General features: G+C 36.6%; 2 protein-coding genes across 5 annotated transcripts; one reads left to right on the forward strand and one right to left on the reverse strand.

The window, feature by feature from the left end:
* Positions 1-223: 223 nt before the first annotated feature.
* LOC108322672 (uncharacterized) lies at positions 224-22,301 on the forward strand. Of its 3 annotated transcripts, none has more exons than XM_052874833.1 (12): positions 225-659; positions 740-841; positions 923-1,003; positions 8,856-8,983; positions 9,124-9,259; positions 12,226-12,324; positions 12,924-13,011; positions 13,298-13,749; positions 13,818-13,994; positions 14,119-14,316; positions 21,061-21,387; positions 21,960-22,301. In XM_052874833.1, the coding sequence occupies exons 1-12, from the start codon at positions 408-410 to the stop codon at positions 22,050-22,052; spliced, it is 2,133 nt and encodes a 710-aa protein (XP_052730793.1). In that variant the 5' UTR covers positions 225-407; the 3' UTR covers positions 22,053-22,301. The 3 variants fall into 3 exon arrangements, with proteins under 3 accessions (XP_052730795.1, XP_052730793.1, XP_017410321.1); XM_017554832.2 differs by having other exon boundaries at positions 226-659; positions 8,874-8,983; XM_052874835.1 differs by lacking the exon at positions 21,960-22,301 and having other exon boundaries at positions 224-659; positions 21,068-21,253.
* LOC108331450 (uncharacterized) lies at positions 5,259-7,937 on the reverse strand. 2 transcript variants are annotated; one of them, XM_052874842.1, is made up of 2 exons: positions 5,635-7,937; positions 5,259-5,398 (listed from the first exon to the last, which is right to left on the reverse strand). In XM_052874842.1, the coding sequence occupies exons 1-2, from the start codon at positions 6,614-6,616 to the stop codon at positions 5,361-5,363; spliced, it is 1,020 nt and encodes a 339-aa protein (XP_052730802.1). In that variant the 5' UTR covers positions 6,617-7,937; the 3' UTR covers positions 5,259-5,360. The 2 variants fall into 2 exon arrangements, with proteins under 2 accessions (XP_052730802.1, XP_052730807.1); XM_052874847.1 differs by having other exon boundaries at positions 5,317-5,398; positions 5,656-7,937.
* Positions 22,302-22,571: the final 270 nt, after the last annotated feature.

A 22,571-nucleotide genomic window follows, 5' to 3' on the forward strand; every position in this document is an offset into this window, starting at 1 on the left:
GGTTACTTTATAATTTTTGTTATTATTTAATTGATGCAAATGAGATGTATCAATAACAAAACCATGTGTATTTGTCTTTTTTTTTTCTTTCTAAAATTAAAATTTTACAAGGAAGACATTCCATTGATTTAATTAAAATCGAAATTTACAATGGAACGAAGTCGTTTGGGCCGGACAGCATTTTCTTTGTCTGTAATAAAAAGAGATATGGTGAATAATGAGAAGAAAGAGATAGAAAGAGAGAGAGAAGGAGACAGGTGGCGGGCAGCTATAAACGGGAGAAGCGCAATCCTTATTTACCTCACATCGCCGCCTTTCTTGCCCAGAGAGAACCCAAAATCAAATCAATCTCCATTCTTCCAATTTCACAGCACCACAACGTACTCAGATTTTAGATTCTCCCCTCTATGGAGTCTACACCGGTTAATTGGGAAGCCCTTGACGCTCTCCTCATCGATTTCGCTAAATCGGAAAACCTAATCGAAGAAGACTCCTCCGCCCCTTCCCCCTCCTCTTCCTCCTACCACTCCCGCCTCCTTATCCGCCACATCCGACGCTCCCTCCACACCGGCGCCATTGACGCCGCCGTCCATCTCCTCCGCCTCCACGCCCCCTCCATCCTCACCGACCACAAGATTCTCTTCCGCCTCCACAAACAGGTCCCTCCCTTTCTCCCCTCATTTTTAACCATGCAGCCGACCTATTTTTCTAATTTTATTTTTTTATAATTGTGGTGTAGAAATTTATTGAACTTCTTCGGAAGGGGACAGCGGAGGATCGCGAGTCTGCTATTCAGTGTCTGAGGACGTCTCTCGCTCCTTGCGCGCTGGATGCTTATCCGGTATCTGAACCGTTCATTTGAATTCGCTATTTATGCACTTTTTCTTTTGTTTGGGTTTGACGGTTGGCTTTTGTATTTAAGGAAGCATATGAGGAATTCAAGCACGTTCTGCTAGCTTTTATATATGACAAGGATGATAACACTTCTCCCGTGGCAAATGAGGTATAGGTCTCCAGTCTACTTATACTGAGAAGATTACAATTGAATGGGATATGCATTGATGTTTGCTAAGAACTTCCTGTTGTAGTGTTGCACACACGATGGGTATAGTTGTGATACTCCTCAAGTGTGTTGACTCTGCTTATAGAAGTTCAGTTAAACACAATTAGTTTGGCAAACAAATTCTTCCATCATATAACTCAGCAACTGTGTTAAGTTAAAGGGTCTTGCTAACTAGTTCCCTAAGGCACCGGTTAAGGAATTAATGGCTGATTTATTTTTTCAAATAATATGGTAGTGCATTACAAAACGCATGAAAATATTTTCCACTGATTTTAATGCACTTCCATATGATTTTCAATGAAACATTTTTCCTTTTAATTCTTTAACCAGTTTCCTTAGGGCATCAGTTAGCATTTTCCCAAGTTTAATTACACTCATACTAGCCTGGATCGTCTTTATTACGGAATTATTTTTTCTCATATTTTTAGACATGCTATATTAAAAAGCACAACTATTGAAAAATATCAAAAGGAAAAACGTTATTTGCCCTCCCCTCCAAGCCCTTGAATTTGGTTAAAGGGGAAACAGAATACCTTATAGAAAGGGGTGGGCCCGCTTCTAAGTTTTCCATGTAATATTTCAAAGCTACATAACTCTTTCGTGAACCATTACTTCAATGCAACTAAAGAAGAGGCTGTGAGAGAATGACTGTATCCCTTCTTTATTTCTTGCATAGTCATTAATTGTGCACTATACCACCGTGGTGGCTAAGATAGTCAAACTCGAGATTCTATTCAGACTCAGGAAAGTAATTTATATAATAAATTGTTGAATTGTAACACCAAGCGCAATATTCATATATATGATATAACATATCATAAACTAATGAGAGGGAAAAAACACATATATCCCACCAAATACTTAATTAAGCTTAAATTTATAATCGTAGTTATAGTTCATAAACATAAGAAAGTCATTAACTAAACTCCATACACAACTCGTTTTGTCAAACTCGTGGATGGTAAGAGAGAGGATTGGAAAGAGGAATAAAAAACCATAACTCGTTAGAGTTAAGATTATATGAAAAATTATATTCATAGACTTGTGCATGCATTAAAAATAATATAGATGATGCAAATAACTCACAATAAGTCTAAATTATACGATCCAATAAGTACCACAACTAAAAGTAGGTTCACAATTCATAAAATTACTTGTAAATAAAACAACTAATAAATTCATAAATGTTTAATACAATCAAACTATCCAAGGAAAGCATTCTCACTAAAAGCAGGATGGTCATCCTCTTCCACATGATCTTCATTTTTATTAATGTCATCTCCGCCATGACCTTCGTCATTATTAGCAATTGGAGGTGTTAAATAACTACATAAGTAGTTTTTATTTCTTTTATGATTTATTACAATGTGTGATACTCTATAAATAGAGTATGTAGTAGGTGGGAATTAATCCCAACCATCAAAGTTGGGCTACACAGTAGCTACACAGTAACATATGCATAATACATTTCAACACTCCCCCTCAAGCTGGAGCATATAGATCATATGCACCAAGCTTGGAACATATAAACTGAATTCTGGGCCCTCTTAAAGACTTAGTCAAAATATCTGCAAGTTGTTCATTAGAACTGACAAATTCTGTAATGAGATCCTTGGACAATAGCTTTTCTCTGATGAAATGACAATCAACTTCTATGTGTTTTGTTCTTTCGTGAAACACTGGATTGGAGGCAATGTGAAGAGCTGCTTGATTGTCACAATACAACTTCATAGTCTTATTTTCACAGAATTTTAATTCCTGAAGGAATTGTTTGATCCACATGAGTTCACAGGTAGCCAAGGCCATAGAACGATATTCTGCTTCTGCACTAGATCGAGCAATAACACTTTGTTTCTTGCTTTTCCAAGATACAAGATTGCCTCCAAGGAGTATACAATATCCTGTGGTAGATCTCCGATCATTTGGACAACCAGCCCAATCTGCATCACAATATCCTTCTACCTCAGAACTTCCCTTATTTTCATATAACACTCCTTGTCCTGGATTCCCTTTTACATATCTAAGGATGCGTATTACAGCATTCCAATGATCAATATGTGGATTTTGCATAAATTGGCTCACAACTCCCACTGGATAGGAAAGGTCAGGTCTTGTTATAGTAAGATATATTAGTTTTCCCACCAACCTTCTGTATCTTTCTGGATCTGAGAAAAGTTCACCATGGTCTCTCATTAACTTTTGATTTGAGTCCATAGGACTATCAATAGGCTTGCAATCTGTAAGACCTGTTTCCTCCAAAATATCAAGGGCATATTTTCTTTGTGAAATGACGACTCCTTCTTTTGATTGTGCCACTTCAATACCAAGGAAGTATTTCAACCGACCTAGGTCTTTGGTTTGGAAGTGGTTGAACAAGTGATCTTTTAATTGAGCAATTCTCGCAACATCATTTCCTGTAATCACAATATCGTCAACATAGACCATAAGATAAACACATTTGTTAGGAGTAGAATGCCCATAAAATACTGAATGATCGGCTTCACATCGTGTCAATCCAAATTGTTGCACAACACGACTAAATTTACCAAACCAAGCTCGAGGTGATTGTTTCAAACCATAAAGTGAACGACGTAATTTACAAACTAAATTAGACTCCCCCTGAGCAGCACGACGAAATCCAGGAGGTTGCTCCATGTATATCTCCTCTTCCAGATCACCATGAAGAAAGGCATTTTTAATGTCCAGTTGATGAAGTGGCCACTGTCGAATGGCAGCCATGGCAAGAAAAAGACGAACACTACTGATTTTGGCTACAGGAGAAAATGTATCACAATAATCGAGACCATAAATCTGAGTATATCCCTTTGCTACTAGACGAGCTTTTAGCCGATCAATTGCACCAGTAGGACCAACTTTAATAGCATAAACCCATCTACATCCCACAGGTTTCTTACCAGGAGGAAGAGATACAAGTTCCCAAGTACCACTATTGTCAAGTGCCTGCATTTCATCAATCATGGCTTGTCGCCATCCAGGGTGATCAAGTGCCTCACGAACATTATTAGGAACTTTGATGTTAGAAAGAGAGGAAACAAAGGAGAAATAGGTAGGAGACAAACGATGGTAACTTAAAAAGTTATAAACAGGATAAGGATTACGAGTTGATCGAATACCTTTCCGAAGAGCAATAGGCCAAGCCTGATCAGATTCAACAGAGGGTGAAGGATCCATGGTCTGGGAATCTGGTGAAGAAGGAGCTGAGTCTCGAGGATCTTCAGGCAAGGGAGGAGGTGGTTGAATAATGTCATCTGCATTTTGAGTGTGATTGGGAACTGGAGAAGTAGGAATGACTAAGGGATCACATGATGGGATAGGAAGCATGTTTTGAACAGATGAACATTCTTGCTTAGAGGACGTGAAGAAGGGTGTATCTTCAAAAAATGTGACATCAGAAGACATATAGTATCTTTTTGTTGAGGGAGAATAACATTTATATCCTTTTTGAAGACGAGAATATCCTAAAAAGACACACTTAATAGACTTTGGAGAAAGTTTATCAAGACCAGGAGAGACATTATGAACAAAAAAGGTACTCCCAAACACACGTGGAGAGACATGATATAGAGGATCGTGTGGAAAAATTATGGAGTAAGGAATCTTATTATCAATAGAAGAAGAAGGCATCCTATTTATCAAAACACAGGCAGTGAGGACAGCATCCCCCCAATGATGAATAGGAACATTAGTATTTAACATTAGGGAACGTGCAATTTCAATGAGATGTCTATTCTTTCTTTCAGCTATACCATTTTGTTGTGGAGTATGAGGACATGTTGACCTATGTAAGATTCCTTTAGATGATAAAAAAGATGAGAGTTTACTAGAAAAATATTCTTTGGCATTATCACTCCTGAGAATTTTAATTGTCTTTCCAAATTGGTTCTGAATTTCATTAAAAAAGGACATAAATATGTCTAAAAGTTCAGATCTCTCTTTCATTAGATAAACCCAGGTACATCTAGAGAACTCATCAATAAAAGTAACAAAATAGTTAAAACCAAAGGAAGTAACACGACTTGGTCCCCAAATATCAGAGTGAATAGTGGAAAAAGCAGAATTACATCGTGTCTCAGATGTCTTTGGATAGGAAGATCGAACGTGTTTCCCTAACTGACAAGACTCACAATCTAAGACACTAATGTTTTTAAGATTTGGAACCATCATTTTTAATTTAGACAAACTTGGGTGACCTAAACGATCATGCAAAAGTTTAGGAGATAAAGTTGAAAGACAGGAAACAGATGAACTAGGCTTTAGATAATAAAGTCCCCGTGACTCACGTCCTTCCCCAATCAGACGTCCCGTTCCATGTTCCTGTATAACAAAGGAATTTGCAGTAAAAGTTACGGAACAATTTAGTGAACGAGTCAATTGACTTAAAGAGATTAAATTATAAGGACAATGAGGAATGTACAAAACAGAATTTAAATTTAAGGAAGGAGATAATGAAACTTTGCCAATTCCTTGAGATGCTACTTTGGATCCATTGGCAACAGTAATTAAATTAGGAATTTTTTGAGAGGAAATGGAGTAAAATGAAGGAAGGTTACCAGAGAGATGATCTGAAGCACCTGAATCAAGTATCCATGAATTTTGACTTTCTCTAGTTTGAGAAATGCATGCCGTTGACATTAAGGATGATTGATCAAGATTGGTAGATTTTTCAGATTTGTACCTCAAAAATTCTCGATATTCTTCGTCGGAAATTTTAGATTCTGGATTATCAGATCTAAACACCTGCACAGTTTTATCAGGAAAACCATGTAAAGAATAACATCTTTCCTGGGTATGGCCAATTTTCTTACAGTATGAGCATTGCACACGCCCACTTCGACCTCCACGACCTCCTCGAGTACTCCTACCTCTTCCTCTTCCTTGTGGAACTACCATTGCTGCAGTTTCAATAACATCAGTTGAATTCCCTTCTTTCACTAAAGTAGGTACTCGAAGGAGTCGAGTAACCAAATTATCCATTGACGGGATTTGATCTCCTGCTAAAACTTGATCACGGACATGATCAAAATCAGAGTGCAAACTTCTAAGGATTAAGACCATGTAATACTTGTCAAGTCTTTTGTTAATACTTTCTAATGAATCAGCTACGAAGAATGTTTTTAATTCTTCTACTGCAGCTCTAGCCTTTGCTATATGAGAAATCATATCGTGATTGATTTGTTTGAGAGAGGATACTTTCTCGGTTGCATCAAAAAGTCTTTGTATATCATTAGCAAAAATATCTTGAGCTCTTTTCCAAAAAGAGAAACAAGTCTTGTAAGGTCTCATTATATCTAGAACTTCTTGTTCAACCGATTGCCACAACACAGCACATAACTGGAAGTCTAGTTTCTGCCATTGGGGTTTTTCTTCCTCCGAGACCATAGATGCATCTTGTTCAAGGTGATTATGGTGTCCTTGACCAAGAAACCATAATTCCACCGCAGAAGACCATGACAAATAATTTTTCCAATTCAACTTTGCAGATGTAATGATAGGAGTTGCAGAGAAGGAAGAATTAATTCCAGAAGAAGCCATTCCAGATCTGAAAAAAAAACTGAAACAGAGACAAATAGCTTTAGGGAGAAAAACCCTAGGTCTTGAACAAAAACACCAGAACACAAAACGAAGTGCCTAAACACGCTCAGGGAGCTCAGGCGAGACGACTGGTGGAGACGCGGTGTCGCTCTGACACCGGGAGGGTGGCGCGTGAGATGCACGCGCCTGAGAGTCGCCGGAGAAAGGTGGCGCGTGTGGGAGCGTGCGGCGACGAATGAGACGGCGACCACCAGGGTTGGGTCGCGCTTCTCAGGGCGAACCTAACCCTTGACTTCGCCGGAGGAAAGGCGACGGTGGACAGCGGCGGTGGCGGTGGCGACGGCGGCGGTGACGGCGGCGTTGACGGCGGCGATGGTGACGGAGATGACAGAAGCCAGATTTTGTCCCGCTCTTGATACCATGTTAAATAACTACATAAGTAGTTTTTATTTCTTTTATGATTTATTACAATGTGTGATACTCTATAAATAGAGTATGTAGTAGGTGGGAATTAATCCCAACCATCAAAGTTGGGCTACACAGTAGCTACACAGTAACATATGCATAATACATTTCAACAGGAGGAACCTCCAAATCATCCATAGGTGCAGCAGCAACACCACTAGCATCTTCATCTTCTCCAACTTCAACTAAGATTTCTTCAACTGAAGCATCCATAGTTGAATTTGCTTCATTCTCCTCCATAGCCCATTCATCATTAGAACCAATGTTATCAATGTTATAGTCGTTTTGTTTTCCTAACATACTTCTTGTTGAATTAGCCATCACAAACACCACATCATTCATGATTTTTTTTTGTTAATGATTTCTTTTCTTGGTGTGTACTTAAATAATTATTAAATTATTTAATACATCATACTAGCCTTCTGGGTGGTGAGGCAAATAATTATAAAATCAATTTCGTAAATTTAAATTTTTACCCACTAAAAAAATACTTCAATTACGCTCTCAACCAAATGAATTACAAGTCAAACTCAATACTCTAATAAAAAACCTTTGTAATTCTGGGTGTTCATCCCCGAATGATTCCCATCATCGTGTTGTTTGAGTTTTGGTTTTGATTTCAGTTATTAGACTACCAAAAAAATCTAGATTTGCTCATGAAACCCTCAATTTGAGCATCAACCTTACTGATCTCATCAATGTCTCCCACCAACCTATCCAAACAATTATATATTCCACACTTGACTTTATAATATGCTTTAAACTCAGGATTATAGTGCATCATTGGATTAAGATAATAGCTTGCAACATTCAATGGCCTATGCAATTTGGCTGTTTTATGCAAATGGAAAAAGAAAGAAACTTGAACTGATCCTCAAAGTTTGTTCACAAAAATGTGATCCACACAAACCTGGAAAACTCTATTCTCAATCACTATTCTCCAGCAACGCAACATTCTTTTCTGTATCCAGCTACATTTTTGTTTCTGTTTCCAGTCACCTTCTTTGTTTCCTTTACTTTCATTGTTATTTAAATGCTTTGCTTTATATTACTTTTTATTGTTAATTATAAATGTCATGAATTTTCACAATTTTTTTTTTAATTTTTTTTTACCATGTATATGTTTATAGTAGAATCTATTTACGTAAACTCTCGAGTTTGATAACCTTACTATCAAGTATGCAAGGTGATCAATTGGTAGTGGTGTAGACATGGTACCATAGGCTGGTAGTATGTGTGTCATGCCTGGGGTAAATCATTCACTTTTCTAATATATACTAATATATAAATGTGAAAGCATGTTAATAATCTGTAAATATACTGTACTAAAATCTTCTGGTCACTTAGAAAACAAGCATTTAGTGATTTTATGTTCTGTTTTCTGTGATATAGTAGATGTCTGACTTCTGTGGTTATGTATGTTTTGTGCTTAGCTTACTGTCAATGGTAGAAAGGAGAGACATTTGTAGGATGGATTTTATTTTATTTTTGGATCACCATTATAGGTGAGTGAGACATCTAGCCAACTGTTTTCTGAGGATATGTCCATACTCTTTCAAAAACTTATATTATAGAAGACAGAACATGTTATTTCTTGTCAGTTTTTCATTTTTGAATGTTTATTTAGATCGACTAGTTGAAATTTGCAATTCATTTAATAATAAAAGTATTGGAAATTTATTGATTCGTTTTTATTTTTGAAATCTGTTAGGGAGGTTTTTGTTTGATGTTATATACTTTTTGTGAATAGTGGATTTGTTAAGCTCATGATCAGGCTTGCTTACTTTTGCAGTGGTCAGAACGGAGGAGGATTGACTTAGCTGGATATATATCCTCTATGTTAAGGGCTCATTTAAATGCTTATGACCCAATTTTTTCAATGGCTTTGAGATATTTAATAAGGTTATCAGCCTTTTCTCATTCATTTTGCAGAAATTAGTTAAACTGTGCTATTTTAATTGCCATGGATTATGCAAGTTTTTAGGATTCTTATGCCAAATTTTTCATTTTATTTTTCTTTTATATTTTCTGTCTTTTTACAGCATACACAGGGTATATTGTTTACGTCAAGGTATTACATCACCCATCTCTGATCTGACTGAAAGATTGCTCCTTGAAGAGAGGGACCCTCCTGCAACACCACAAGACATTTTATACGAAGTTCCACCATTTGATGAGGTGAGATATTTATGTTGATAATTCTGAAATTCCTCACATTAATGAAGGAAAATGGTATGTATGGTAGTCAAAATCCCGATCCAGAATGTATTCCGAATGAGTCTACGATCTTATTCTCCCTTTCTGATCTAGCTTCACTTAAACCTCACGATCTTCACAGATCGTGCTAGATTACTGTTTTAAATTGCTGTTGTAAATCGCGACTCATGTAGGAGTGGCGATTCTCGCGATGCAGTCCCTCCCTGTGACGAGAGAGCAGCCAACAGAGCTTGCGGCGCTGGTTCTCTTGTGGCCTCATGATCCCTCCCGGTGGTGAGGGAGAATAAGCAAACAGACCTCACAGCGGCAGCACCTCTATCAGCAGTGACTCTCACATCATCAACATAGTATGGTGGTGGCCTCAACGCTGGTCTCACTACGAGTCTCTTCGTGAGGGGTGGTGGGTGACAACTCTAGGGTTTTTTTTAATGGGTTGGAATTGTATTCTAACCTAAAAAGGGGTGTTGCTCCCTCCACCACCACCCCTTGCTTCCTCTACCTTCCCCTTTCACTTTTATCCCTTACTCCATTTCTCTATTCCTATTTTATCCTTAATTAAAATTTTATTTGTAGGGTTAATATTTTATAATTTCTACTCACTCCAATCCTCTACTCGCATGCAGCGCCACACAACCTCTTCATAGCAGATGTCAACATCCGTTTAAGGTGAAACGGATGTCAACATCCGTTTTATCAAGCAAATGTAACAGTATATTTTTTTATTATAATTGTTAGACTTCTTTTTGATGAAGCCTTTTCATTACCATAAATTTTGCGGCTGTTATTCAGAGAGAGAACGACTTGCAAGAGGGTTGAAATGAAAAAGGTTGGTTGGAAGTTGTCTGATCTTGGAAATTCTGGGAGACAAGTTTGAAAGTTGCATTGCATTATTTTGCTATTTCGTACAAATGCAGAAGCTGGACCCGCTCACACTGCTGCACAAATTGACTACCACCACCGTCACCTATCCATTCCCATGCATTTATTTTACTCATCAAACCTAGTCACTTCACACTTCTTTTCAACCTTTTTTTTTCTTAATTACAAATATTATTTCAATAAAATATAATGTTTTAAAAAATATATTCCTGCTCTTGCAAATGTTTTTTTGGATGAATTACAATAGGGTGTACGGGTAAATCTTGTTTACATGGACCCAGTTTGTGTACACAATAAAACTAAAGACTTGCTAGAGAAAAGAAAAAGTGAGAAGACATTTATACATATAAATATTGCAAAGATAGATTCTAATGCATTATACAGGTAACTTTATTCTATAGTTTTCTGATTGCCAAAAGAGTTTGGCTGATTAACCCGTCACAAAAATTCCGGGAGTGGCAAGATGACCGGACGTTTTGTTGCGCAGGTGCAACTAATTAAGGTTGTGTTTGTTTTCCGTCAAAGGAGAAAACAAGCACACTCAGTTCTTCCCAGTTTTCTACCGGTGAACTCCTCCATTACCGGCTGAATCGAAGTTCCCTCCGAAAGACGTGACCAAAGCCGAGAGGCCACCCCTGCTTGCTCTGCACCGTCTCACTATCACACAGCTGTATCGCCGAATGACCACCGCAAACACCCCGCACCATTAAACCCAAACAGAGATGGAGGAAACAAACGAACGGATATGAAAGAGAAATAACGGATCTGAAAGTTGGAGGGGTGGGAACGGATCTTGGAGGAGATGGGAATGAATGTAAGAGTGAGAGTTGGAGGGGCTATGGAAAGAGAGAAAAGAGAAAGTGAGATTTGCAAGGGAGTAGGGCTGCGCAGTAAAGTGGATGAGTGAATATAAATAGAAATTAGGGTTTCAAAAGAGTAAATAAATAAAGTTAAAAAATAAAAAAGGTTAATTTTGTAATTAAAATTTTTTTATAAAGAGTTGGGGAGGTGAAGGGAGCAAAGGTGGTGGTGGAGGGAACAACACCCGTTAGCCAATTTAGTTTAAGCCCAATTACTAAAACTGTTACTGCACATAAAAAAAGGTGCCTCTTGAAACAACCATTGCACCCAAAAAAAAGACTCTAAAAAAAGTTCAATCTGTCACGCAAAAGAGTGACTACCTCTCTTCTATAACTGAGAAAAACTGCCACACTTGATTCCCTCTCTTCCCACAAGTGAAACCCATGCATAGCAGTTCCATGGATGAAATAAGCGCTGCTCTCCCTTCATTAAAATGTGTTTAGACTGTCGCTCTTCCATCTCCAAAATATCACAATTTTCACTCTTTTTTCAGCTATTTAATGATGTACTATTTTATTTATATATTATGAAGTTCAATTATGAATTTTGAGTGACATATAATGATTTTGTGTGAATATAAGTTTCATAAAATTTGTAGGATCTTATTATCCTGTGTTACGATCTTCCGATTTATGATTTATATTTCCCTTTCCGATCTTGAGTAAGATCTCGATTTTGACTACCTTGTTATGATGTATATTATCACTCAAATTATCATGATGCGTTATCAGTTGCATATGAGCACCAGTATATGGCTTTACAGAGGAAACTTTGAGCTCTGAATCTGCTCAGTGTTTTCTTGCCCTATTGTCTCTTGATTCCTCGTTTGATTTCCATTACTGAACGTTGCACTCAATCAACATTTCTGCTTGCGACATAAGCTGGTTGTTGCAATGTAAACCGACAATACACTGATCCTCATTGCACACCTTTCAGACATGCTCTAATGAGTCTCAATCCTCTGCTGTTGTTCCATCTGTACTGTTATACTTTTTCATGCTTATCAAAAGTCATCTGTATGTTAATGGTGAATGTTATCATTTTGTGACGACAAATTGATTAATCTGTGTTTGCACGTTTGTATTAATGAACACTTGTGGCCACAATTTTTTTTATTGTATCTTTACATCTTATTCATACATGCTTCACTTTTCAGCTTAAGCTATATGTTTTACTTTGGAATCCAGGTTGACATACAGGCTCTTGCACACGCTGTAGAGCTTACCAGACAAGGGGCAATTGATAGCTTGAGATTCAGTAAGGGTGATCTGTTCCTGGCATTCCAGGTTACGTATAATCCTACTAATTCATCTACCTTCAATTTAAATTTTACCCGTGAATTTCCTGTTACATCTAAATTACTTTAAAATTGATTTTTTTAAAATATAATTTGGTTTAGTGATATTATCTCTTTCTTTTCTTTTCATACAATAGACAATTTAAAATCTCAATTTCTTTTGATGAAAATAAAATTTAAAATGAATTTCTAGTTTATCACCTTTAAATTCTACTTTGAATCGTCTTCTCTTCAGGTTAATTGATTTCCTTGCACTATTACTATAAAAAAAACCACTGTTTGCTTAATATCATATTGATTCTGGAAAATTTAATTTAAAAAGCTTTTCTTTACTTTCACATATTAACTGGATCGTAGTAAAAAAATTTCTTTTTGCACACCAATAAGGAACGATCTCATCACCCTAATGGTTATGGGAATTTGAATATAAAAGGAGTAAAAAAGAAAATCAGTTTTTGGTTAATGTAAAAAATATGATAAATGATTTCAACCTCTTTCAATGCTAACTAATGGCTGCATGGGTGATATATTTATTCTTTTCACCAATCTTGCCTATAGCTTTTTTATTGTGTACTTTTTTTTATGCAGAATGAATTATGTCGGATGAGGTTGGATGTTCCACTTCTTGATCAGCTTGTTAGAGAGTATTGTGTTTACAGAGGCATTGTTGACTCTGGTAAAGCATCTCCTCTGTTGAATCCCAGCTCTTTCTGTGTGTGATAAGTGTCAAGAACTTTTATGCTACTTGCTCCTGTTAGTTTATTTTTATTGGCATTTTCTCGTAACATTAGTTTTCATAGGATTTCTAGTATCATGAAAAATTCAGTTTAAATTTAAAGTTGGTTATTTCATCGGTGCTTTGTAATCTAGTAAAGCATGTTGTACAATATCAAATTCCCATTCTAAGTTACAATGGTATCTTATATAAGTTTTATTTTTTTCCTTTCAATTTATGAACTTAGCTTCTGGGAAGCAACAACCTATTTCAGAACCCGTGAAATTCAACCAACAAGACCCTGGGTACTGTTCATCAAGGGATTGTTCTCTCGAGATTGATTGTAATGCTGGCAAGCATTCTGATGGTGAAACTTCTGTTACCAATGCTCAGATGGATGGTTCCCCTGAAAATAATGCTGATGTGACAAGCTTGAGACAAGTTGATTTTGAAGTACGATATGCTTCTGAACTCACAAGCATCCATGAAGACTGTAGCACCAGTGGTTCGCAGCAACATGAAGATGCAGCTGCTTTGCAGCGAGGCAGGTTGCCTGGAAATGGGGAAAGGAGCAAGCGCAAGCGTTGGAGAGGGCGATATGATGACAATAGTTACATGCCCAATGCTTCTTTGGAAGAGCACAGCAAGCAAGAGCATAGCATAAGTACTGTTGTTTCAACTATATCAAAGGAGAAACAGGTATATGTGTGATAATTTTGATGGTAGTCTAACTAGGAGATAATTACCGACAGAATTTTGTTTTACAGGGCTCTGAAAAGCTTTCTGTACATGATGTTAGTAATGTGGAAGATAGATACGAGATTCTGTTGGGAGTGAAGGAATTAGCTAGCAGAGGAATGGCTGCTGAAGCAGTCCAGGAGGTTAATGCTATTGATCCCAATTTCTTTGCGCATAATTCTGTTTTGCTCTTCCAACTCAAGCAGGTAAGTGGCTTATATTTCCTAATTTCTGTTTCTTTCTTACATGTATAAGAGAGGCCCAGAGAATGATATAGGCTGTGTGGTTGTGTTGTGAATGCTATCTTTTAACGAGGATTCCTGGCTATAGGTTGAATTCCTCAAGTTGGTCAGCTCTGGTGATTATAGTGCTGCGTTAAAGGTTGCTTGCACCCATTTGGGTCCTTTAGCTTCTAGTGATCCTGCTTTATTAAAGCCGTTGAAAGAAACTCTTTTGGCTTTACTAAGGCCAAATGAAGATGCTCTTGGAAATGCATTACCCTTACATGCTCTAGCTGCTTCTCTACAGGTGTTGTGCATTTTTGCTACTCTAATATATGATTTATTTTTTCCATTGCTATACTTCTTTTTTTAAAATCTGTTGATAGTAGGATTTTATTCATCATGGTGTTTGTCTAGAATTGTTGTGATAAAATTGTTGGTAAGTGTGATTCTTTATTCTAAGATATAGGAGTACAAATAAAAGACGTGAAGGAGTTCAGTAGGTGAATTAAGAAGTGAGTGGTGCGAGCTTATAACTTTTCACAACCGTCCATTCTTGTTAAATTTAGTTGAGTTCCAATTCCTAAATGTAAATTTGCATTTTAGTACACATTAGCTATGTACCCAATGTGTACTTGGCATTGTGCTGTCCTAGTTGATGGTCTTTTTTCACGTATGCTTAGGATGTAGGGGTTAGGCATCAGTATTAACTCTGATACCATTTGTTGGATTAAGCACATATCACTAAGCTAAAAGCTATAGCTAATAGTTAGAACTTAACTCTTTTTATTTAAGAGTGTAACAGCCCAAGTTCCATGATTGAATTATGACTTGGTCCACCTAGCCCGACCTACACCCTGGTGTTAGGATGTAAACAAAGTCTTACATAGAATAAAACAAGAGATGGATATGGGTTTATATATATATAAGATACCTTGGTAAGAGGTCTTTTGAAGTGGTACCAAAAGCAATGTGAGGATTTAGTCCAAAATGGACAATATCTTACCAGTGTGGAGATTAGGAATGACAATGGGTCGGGTCGAGCACTAATAGTGCTACCGCAACCCGACCCTACAAAAAAAATCCATCCGCTATCCGCACGAATTTGCGCTTATTCGCATTTAAAAAATACCTACGGGTATCCTGCGAATATCCACAAATAATTTAAAAAAGTATATTTTTATAAATTATTAAAATAAAATTACAAAAAATATATAAAATATAATATAAATTAAATTAAAAATAAATTAAAATTTAATTTTAATTAAATTTAACCTTATAAAAAAATAAATTAATGTTAATTTTAATTAAATTTAACTTAATAAAATATAAATTAAAATTTTTATTTTTATTTTTTGCGGGTACAGATAGTATAATACTTGCCCCGTCCCCCGGCCCATTTATAAGTGACCTGTTAGAATATTTACCCTATTTATCATGATTATATTGTGTCTAGGGTTATCCTATTTATCATGGTTATATTGTGTCTAGGGTTACTCTATTTATCATGATTATATTGTGTCAAGGGTTACCTTATTTATCATGATTATATTGTGTCTAAGGTTATCCTAATTATCATGTACTCTTGTATCAATTTATTTTTTTAAATAGAGGGATCAATTAAGCCCTCTAGAATAATTTTACAATTTCAATCTCAAGTTGGTATCAGAGCAGTTGAGTCTCTTTCTACTCTGTCTTTGTTGTCGCTGGTGGCCTTAAAAATTTCATCTTTTCTTAAATACCTAAATGAGCAGTCTTGTTCTGGTTTTTATCTAGTCTCTAAACCTTAGGTGTTGTCCGCACCTGTCTGACACTGTTTGCCCTGTCTGGTGCTGTTTGTCGCTATCTGGTGCCCTTTGTCATTGCCTGGCGTCGTTTGCCGTTGTCCACTTGGCACTATTTTTCCACTGTGAGGAGCTGTCTACATAAGTTTGTCACCATAAGCCTCTATTTCCTGCCATTCTGACGTTGTCCGCTAATGCCGGCCACTGCCACAGTTTAGTTCGGCGACCAATGGATTTGGATCGCCTCCTTGAGCCGTGGTCAACCCTGCTTTCGAGGGCTAGTTCTCTTCCAAGCACGCCACATCTACTCTACCTCCGCCACGGCTGCCGTCTCGTTTTCTCTGGCGAAGTTAGGGGTTTTGTGAGCATCGAGGAGCGCGACCCATCTCTCTTATCAGCTTATGGTGCGTGTTTGTCACAAGTCACCTTCCCAAGGTTAGAATCATAAAAATTCTTTGTTTCAACATTGTTCCTTAGCCTCTTTCATAATGTGTGTTTAGCTTTGCATATTGTAGCAGCTGTGATGTTTCTGATGGCTTGTGTCATTTATTTACAAGTTTCCAAGGAGAGTCAGTGTTATTAGCTTGTTAACACAAGGAATTTCAAACCAAAGTCATAGGTTGAAGGTTCCTCATGGCATGAGGGGAGTCTATTTCTAGCAAGATTAAGAATCTTAGTTAAACAATTTCACCAGTCCCTTGTGAGATCTATTTTTGGATCCTTTGATGAATAAAGGAGACCATAATGATCTTCCACCTTCACGATTTGTCTTGCGATTTGTCTTGGCACGTCGTCATTTCCGTCGTTTTCCGTGAGGGGAAGTACGTTTCCAGCCATTGCAATATGTTTCCAGCCACTGCATGTCCCATCAGTCAGTGATGATAGTCCTTGTAGTTTTGTCCTTTCAGTCACTGCAGGCCCCCATCACCTCATTAGTCAGTGATGGCAGTCCCTGTAGTTTGTCGCTTTCAACCACTGTAGGCCCCCATCAGTCAATAATGGCAGTTTAGTCCCTGTAGTATGTTTTAGCCATTGTAAACCCCATCAATCAGTGATGGTAGTTTAGCCCCTGCAGTTTGGTCGCTTTCAACCACTACAGGCCCCATCAGTCACTGATGGCAATTTAATCCCTGTAGTTTGTCGCTTTTAGCCACTACAGGCCCCATCCTTACTTGATGGCAGTTTAGTCCCTGCAGTTTGGTCGCTTTCAACCACTATAGGCCCCATCTGTCACTGATGGCAATTTAATCCCTGTAGTTTGTCGCTTTTAGCCACTGCAAGCCCCATCCTTTCTCAATGGAATCCAGTCTCTGCAGTTTGTCGCTTTTAGTCATGCAAGCCCCATCCTTACTTGATGGCAATCCAGTTTCTGCAGTTTGTCGCTGTCTACCACTCGTCATTCACTTATGATGGAAATCAACTTTGTCAAAGTCATCCTACTTGAAGGTTCATGGTGCTAGATGAAGTTTTGTGGTTGTCCAATATTATTCTCCACAAGCTTATGAGGAGTCTCTTTGGTTACGCTAGTTTGTGAGTCCAATTTGGTTTATAGACATTCTCTCTCGATGGTATGAAGCATATGTGTATCTTTTTCGGAGCCAAAGTCACCACGTGTATTGTCTCGACATTTTAGACAAGTTGATTTTGTTGGATTGAGTTTATTTATTCCAAGCTTGGCACATACAATTTGTATGCTCCAGCTTGAGGGGAGTGTTAGAATATTTACCCTATTTATAATGATTATATTGTGTCTAGGGTTACCCTATTTATCATGATTATATTGTGTCTAGGGTTACCATATTTAACATGATTATATTGTGTTTAGAGTTACCTTATTTATCATGATTATATTGTGTCTAAGGTTACCCTAATTATCATGTACTCTTGTATCAATTTATTTTTATAAATGGAAGATTATGAGAGTGATCAATTAAACCCTCTAGAATTATTTTACAATTTTAATGTCAAGTTACCCGCAACCCGCAACCCGCAGGTAGTAAATATCCACGGGTACCAATTATTCGTCGTGGATTTTATCCGCTGGTGTGGATATTTTTGCCATCCCTAGTGGAGATCTATGTGGGTTGAACCTCTCTACAATTGGTATTAGAGCCAAATGGTTCAAGTCTAGTAACCGGGCTCAGACGAGTACGTCCCTTCATGGTAAGGTTAGCCCTGATAGGTGGCTGGTGGCAGATAGCCAAATGAATCATGGGAGGTGAAGAGCAATAAATGTTCATTGGCATGACCATGGGTCTGTAGTGTACTCAGATAAGAAAAGACTTTCGCTGTAGGGGAGGTGGAGAACCATAGTCCTTTGTTTGAGGGGGAGGATTGTTAGGATATAAACAAAGTCTCACATAAAATAAAACAAGAGATGGATGAGTTTATATACATATAAGATATCTCCCTTGGTAAGAGATTATATAGAGTGGTACCAAAAGCAAATCTGTGAGGACTACCCCAAAGAGGACAATATCTTACCAGTGTGGAAATCTATGTGTTGAACCTCCCTACCATTGTTGGGACTATTGATGACCCAACAACAAGGTACCGCTACGTCTCTATACAACTTGGATATTACACAATGAACTAATTGGGGGAGTTGGGTCGAAATATGACTCAACTAGCCAAGTCCCAAGTAAATTCCTTTATGTGGGTTTGATAATCTTGGATGCATAAACTAACTAGTCCTGGAAACACACCTATTTTAGTGTGGTGATCCCCTTCCCCACAAAGTAACTTGAGGGCCAAGACCCATGCATGCATGCACTGTGAACACAAGGCTCACTATCCCTAAGAGAGAGTAGGAATAGACCGTTTCTGAGTCTATAAATAGATCCCTACATCATGAGTTTGGAGCTAACACAATTTGAATGCTTTTAGCTTAAAATTTTTCGATACTTTTTGCTAGAACACAAGCCAACTTAAGGCTTTCTTACTCATGGGTTAATTTTGTTAAAAAATTTTAGGAATGGGTTAATTTTAAATTTTATCTGGGAGAATGGATAGGTTGTGTTTTAAAACACAATTCAAACTACTTACCTTTTCTTAATTCAAGAAGTCGTGTTTAATTTGACGAACTATACAGTTTTCAGTAATTAATTAAAATGTTATATAGGAAGCATGACTTCTGCAATATTTTTTAAATACTTTTAGATAAATGCCACGAAACTTGTGAAAGTGAACATATATTAATATTCGCCGGAAACACTCGAGTTAATGGAAACTGCAGACCTACCCAACATTCTTAGTGTGCATCGAATCGCCCCCTAGATATTTATCATACATGAACATCAAAAAACGACTTTACCCAGTGAACTAAAACGGATCAAGACATAAAAAAGGGTTTAAAGTTCCCATTTGTTTTAGGGAAGAAAAAAGAGATTAAATGAGCAAGCTATATTCCGTGAACACTTTGGGTGTGTTTGGATTTAAGATGGATTTGAGGGAGTGGATTTGAGAGGAAAAGGAGTCTAAGGTGAGATTGTTTGGATTAAGGAAAAAATGGTGTGCTTCAGTAGATTTGGAATGAAAGTTTGGGTACGATTTGATGATGTAATAGATTAAAAAAAATATTTTAATGGATTAAATTAGATGATTATAATTTTATCCTAATGTGATATAAATTTAAAGATAAATAGTAAATATATTTTAAAATGAAACTGAGGTTATTATTTAAAATTACAAAAATATAATAATGATAATAATAATTATTATGATTATTATTATTATTATATAAAATATAATTATAAAACTAAAACCAATAAAACCTAAAACCACTTTACATGGATATGCCCTCACGCATATGCACATGGAAGGAGAATCGATTAGGAGAGAGGAGAATGAATTCTCCTCCATTCATATATTCCAAAACTATTTAATATTATCACCAGGGATCCATTAGAGAAGATAATAGATTTTGGAAAGAGGAGAATTGATTCTCCTGTCTTTAACATTACAGTAGAATTGATTCTTGGCCCTTGGATCCCTTTTCTCCTTCTGCAATCCATCATCTCTCAGGGCAAAAAGAAATTCAGAAATCGATTCATGAGGGCAAAATCGAAATTGTATTTCACGTGAGGTGGCTTTCCCCACTGATCTTCTCACTTGAGTGAAGACACCTCACTGCAAATCCGGCAAATCTGGCAAATCTGTCCGCCCAATTCTCCTCAAATCAAATCAGCTTATCCAAACGACCTACTCACTCGCTCTTCCATACTTGTCTAGAGTAAATCAATAGAGACAAATAGAGCATGAACGAACATATGTCTTCATCTTCTAGTGTTCGAACTTGAACACGTTTTCTCTCTCCTCAAAGTTAGCCTCTTTTCTGGCGACCACATACCCAACTTTCTGGTCTTTTTGTTCAGTATATGACCATGACTTCTATCAGTCTATATTTACTTATGATTTTGGTTTCTGGTTTTTTATTCAGCATTCGATTGACTTGTAGAAGTTTTTATTTATATGTATCAGTATTTGTTTGAGTTTTTTTTATTGTTAATGATTATTAGTGTGTGAAATTTGAGTTTTCTTTGCAGATTGTCAGCTTATATTTTTATTTTTTAATTATTATATATATTATAAAATATGTTTTCCTCCATCCCACTTTTGGGGTCGGCCGCTCGCTATCTAGGAATGACAAATGGGGAAATATGAATGCAGAATTGACAACTTTTATCTTGAAAAATATGGGATCCAGCGAAATTGTACAGTTTTGGTAGTAGTGAAGCTATTGCATTCGGAAGTGATGGGAACGTAATTGCTGTATGGGCTGAAATGCACGTGGAAAAAGTGGGGTGATGAAAAAAGTACAGTGATAAAGATAACTCAAAGCATGTTTAACATAAAAGATATTTTGTAATATTTTTTATTTTTGCAAAAGTTGTGTAACGAGACAACTTTTATCTAAAAATATTCAAAAAATATTAGTTAGATTATTAAAAACAGCATTATTTAAAAAAAAATTATGTATGTTTTAAAACATAATAAATTTAAAGTTACCCAGTCGTGTAATTTTTTCACAATATTAACCCATTTGTGCAAGTAAGGCCACCTACTTAGTATTAATAGCTTAGCATGCTAAGTAATATCTACTTCCTAGGATTTACAATTACTAGGTGCAGGGGCTTATTATCATACTAGTTCTTTATAGTAAGATATTTTATTTGGTTTCATGTTTCACATCGGTATCTATTGTGTAGGGTTTGTTCTATTATTTCTGATTTCTGTAATATTATATAACGCTGTTATATACTAAATAGGTTGCAGTTGGTCGAAGGCTTGGTGTTGAAGAACCTCAACTTATGAAAATAATGCGGGCCACTCTTTATACTCATAACGAGTGGTTTAAACTTCAAATGTGCAAAGATCGTTTTGAAGGTCTTCTGAGGATTGATTCCTTGAAGGAAGCCAACACTCCCTTCCTTGCACCAGTATCTATATCCAAGTCCTATGCTGATAGCTGCACAAATGGATCTTCTCAGGCTACAGTATCTTCAGGGACCAGGACGTCAGAAGATGGTAGCAGTCCAACTCAAGTATCCTCAAGGGATGTTATATGTGACGAAGGAGCAATACTTAAAGTAATGGTGAGTCTTGGGTTCTTGCCGTTAATTCTTTTCTATAATAAAAATTAAAATCTTAAGGACCGTAACATGACTCTGACCTATGAAGCTTTGCATGATGGGTTTTGATTTTTCAATAAAACAATAAAAATGTAGTTACACGGATTATTTTTTTTCTTCCTTTTTCCTGTTACCGTGTCCCATTCCCATTTTATTTTAGTTTGTTTTGAGACCCCATTCTCATTGCTATGTTATCAAATGTTATTTATTCTTTTACAGGGTAGATTAAATAAAATGCATAAGTATACATTTTGCGATTTTGAACTTGCAGGAAACTTCGGTTTTGTTGTGAACTTGAGTGTCTATTTTGCGACAGTATCTTAATGTCTTTCTCCTTGGTTGGTTCTTCTACGTCAATTCTATGATAATTATTCTCTCTTATGACTACTAAATAATAGCATGTCATAAATGTTGTTTTAGTCTTTCTAGTCATCATGATTCTTATTGTTGGAGTGTTTTAGCTTTGAAGATAATTTCCATCCAACTTATTTGACATACAGGGTCTGTTCTGATGCTCAAATTTTTGCTGAGTGCAGGAGTTTTTAGCTTTACCTAGGGCTGATGCCATACATCTGCTTGCACAATACAACGGAAATGCCGAGACAGTCATTCAGCAGATATTTGCCTAGGTAAAATTATTTTTTAAAATATTATTTTATTCAAATTTGTGATTTTTTTATACCCGTGTACATATAGCTGCAAAGAAGTCACTGTAATGTTTGGAATCTAAATTGATGGAAACTACTCTCTTCTGTACAGAATCTCTTGATTATTACCTCTCAGTTTTAATATGTGAAAGTTGTAATTAATAAAAAAATTATTGGCGTGACTCAAGGGGATTCAAAAGAAGATAATGATACTTGCATATACATTTTACACTAGCGGCTCTATTCACGGATAAAATCATTCGTGAAGCTGATTGTTTCGTGCTTTTGTTTGCACAGTTCATACATGGCTGCAATTTAGGGCATGTTTGATTTCTGATTTTGTTGTTTTAAAAACTTCTTTGGCTTAGTGTCAAGTTATTTCAACAATCAAATCCTTACCTGTAGAATGCATGAAGTTTTAAAATTATTTTAAGTTGGTATTTTAAAACTTTAAAAATATATAGGTGAGTGATGCATTTTCAGGAGTGTTTTATTTTTTTG

The sequence above is a fragment of the Vigna angularis genome, chromosome 1 (assembly GCF_016808095.1).
Source record: "Vigna angularis cultivar LongXiaoDou No.4 chromosome 1, ASM1680809v1, whole genome shotgun sequence".
NCBI classification, from domain to species: domain Eukaryota; kingdom Viridiplantae; phylum Streptophyta; class Magnoliopsida; order Fabales; family Fabaceae; genus Vigna; species Vigna angularis.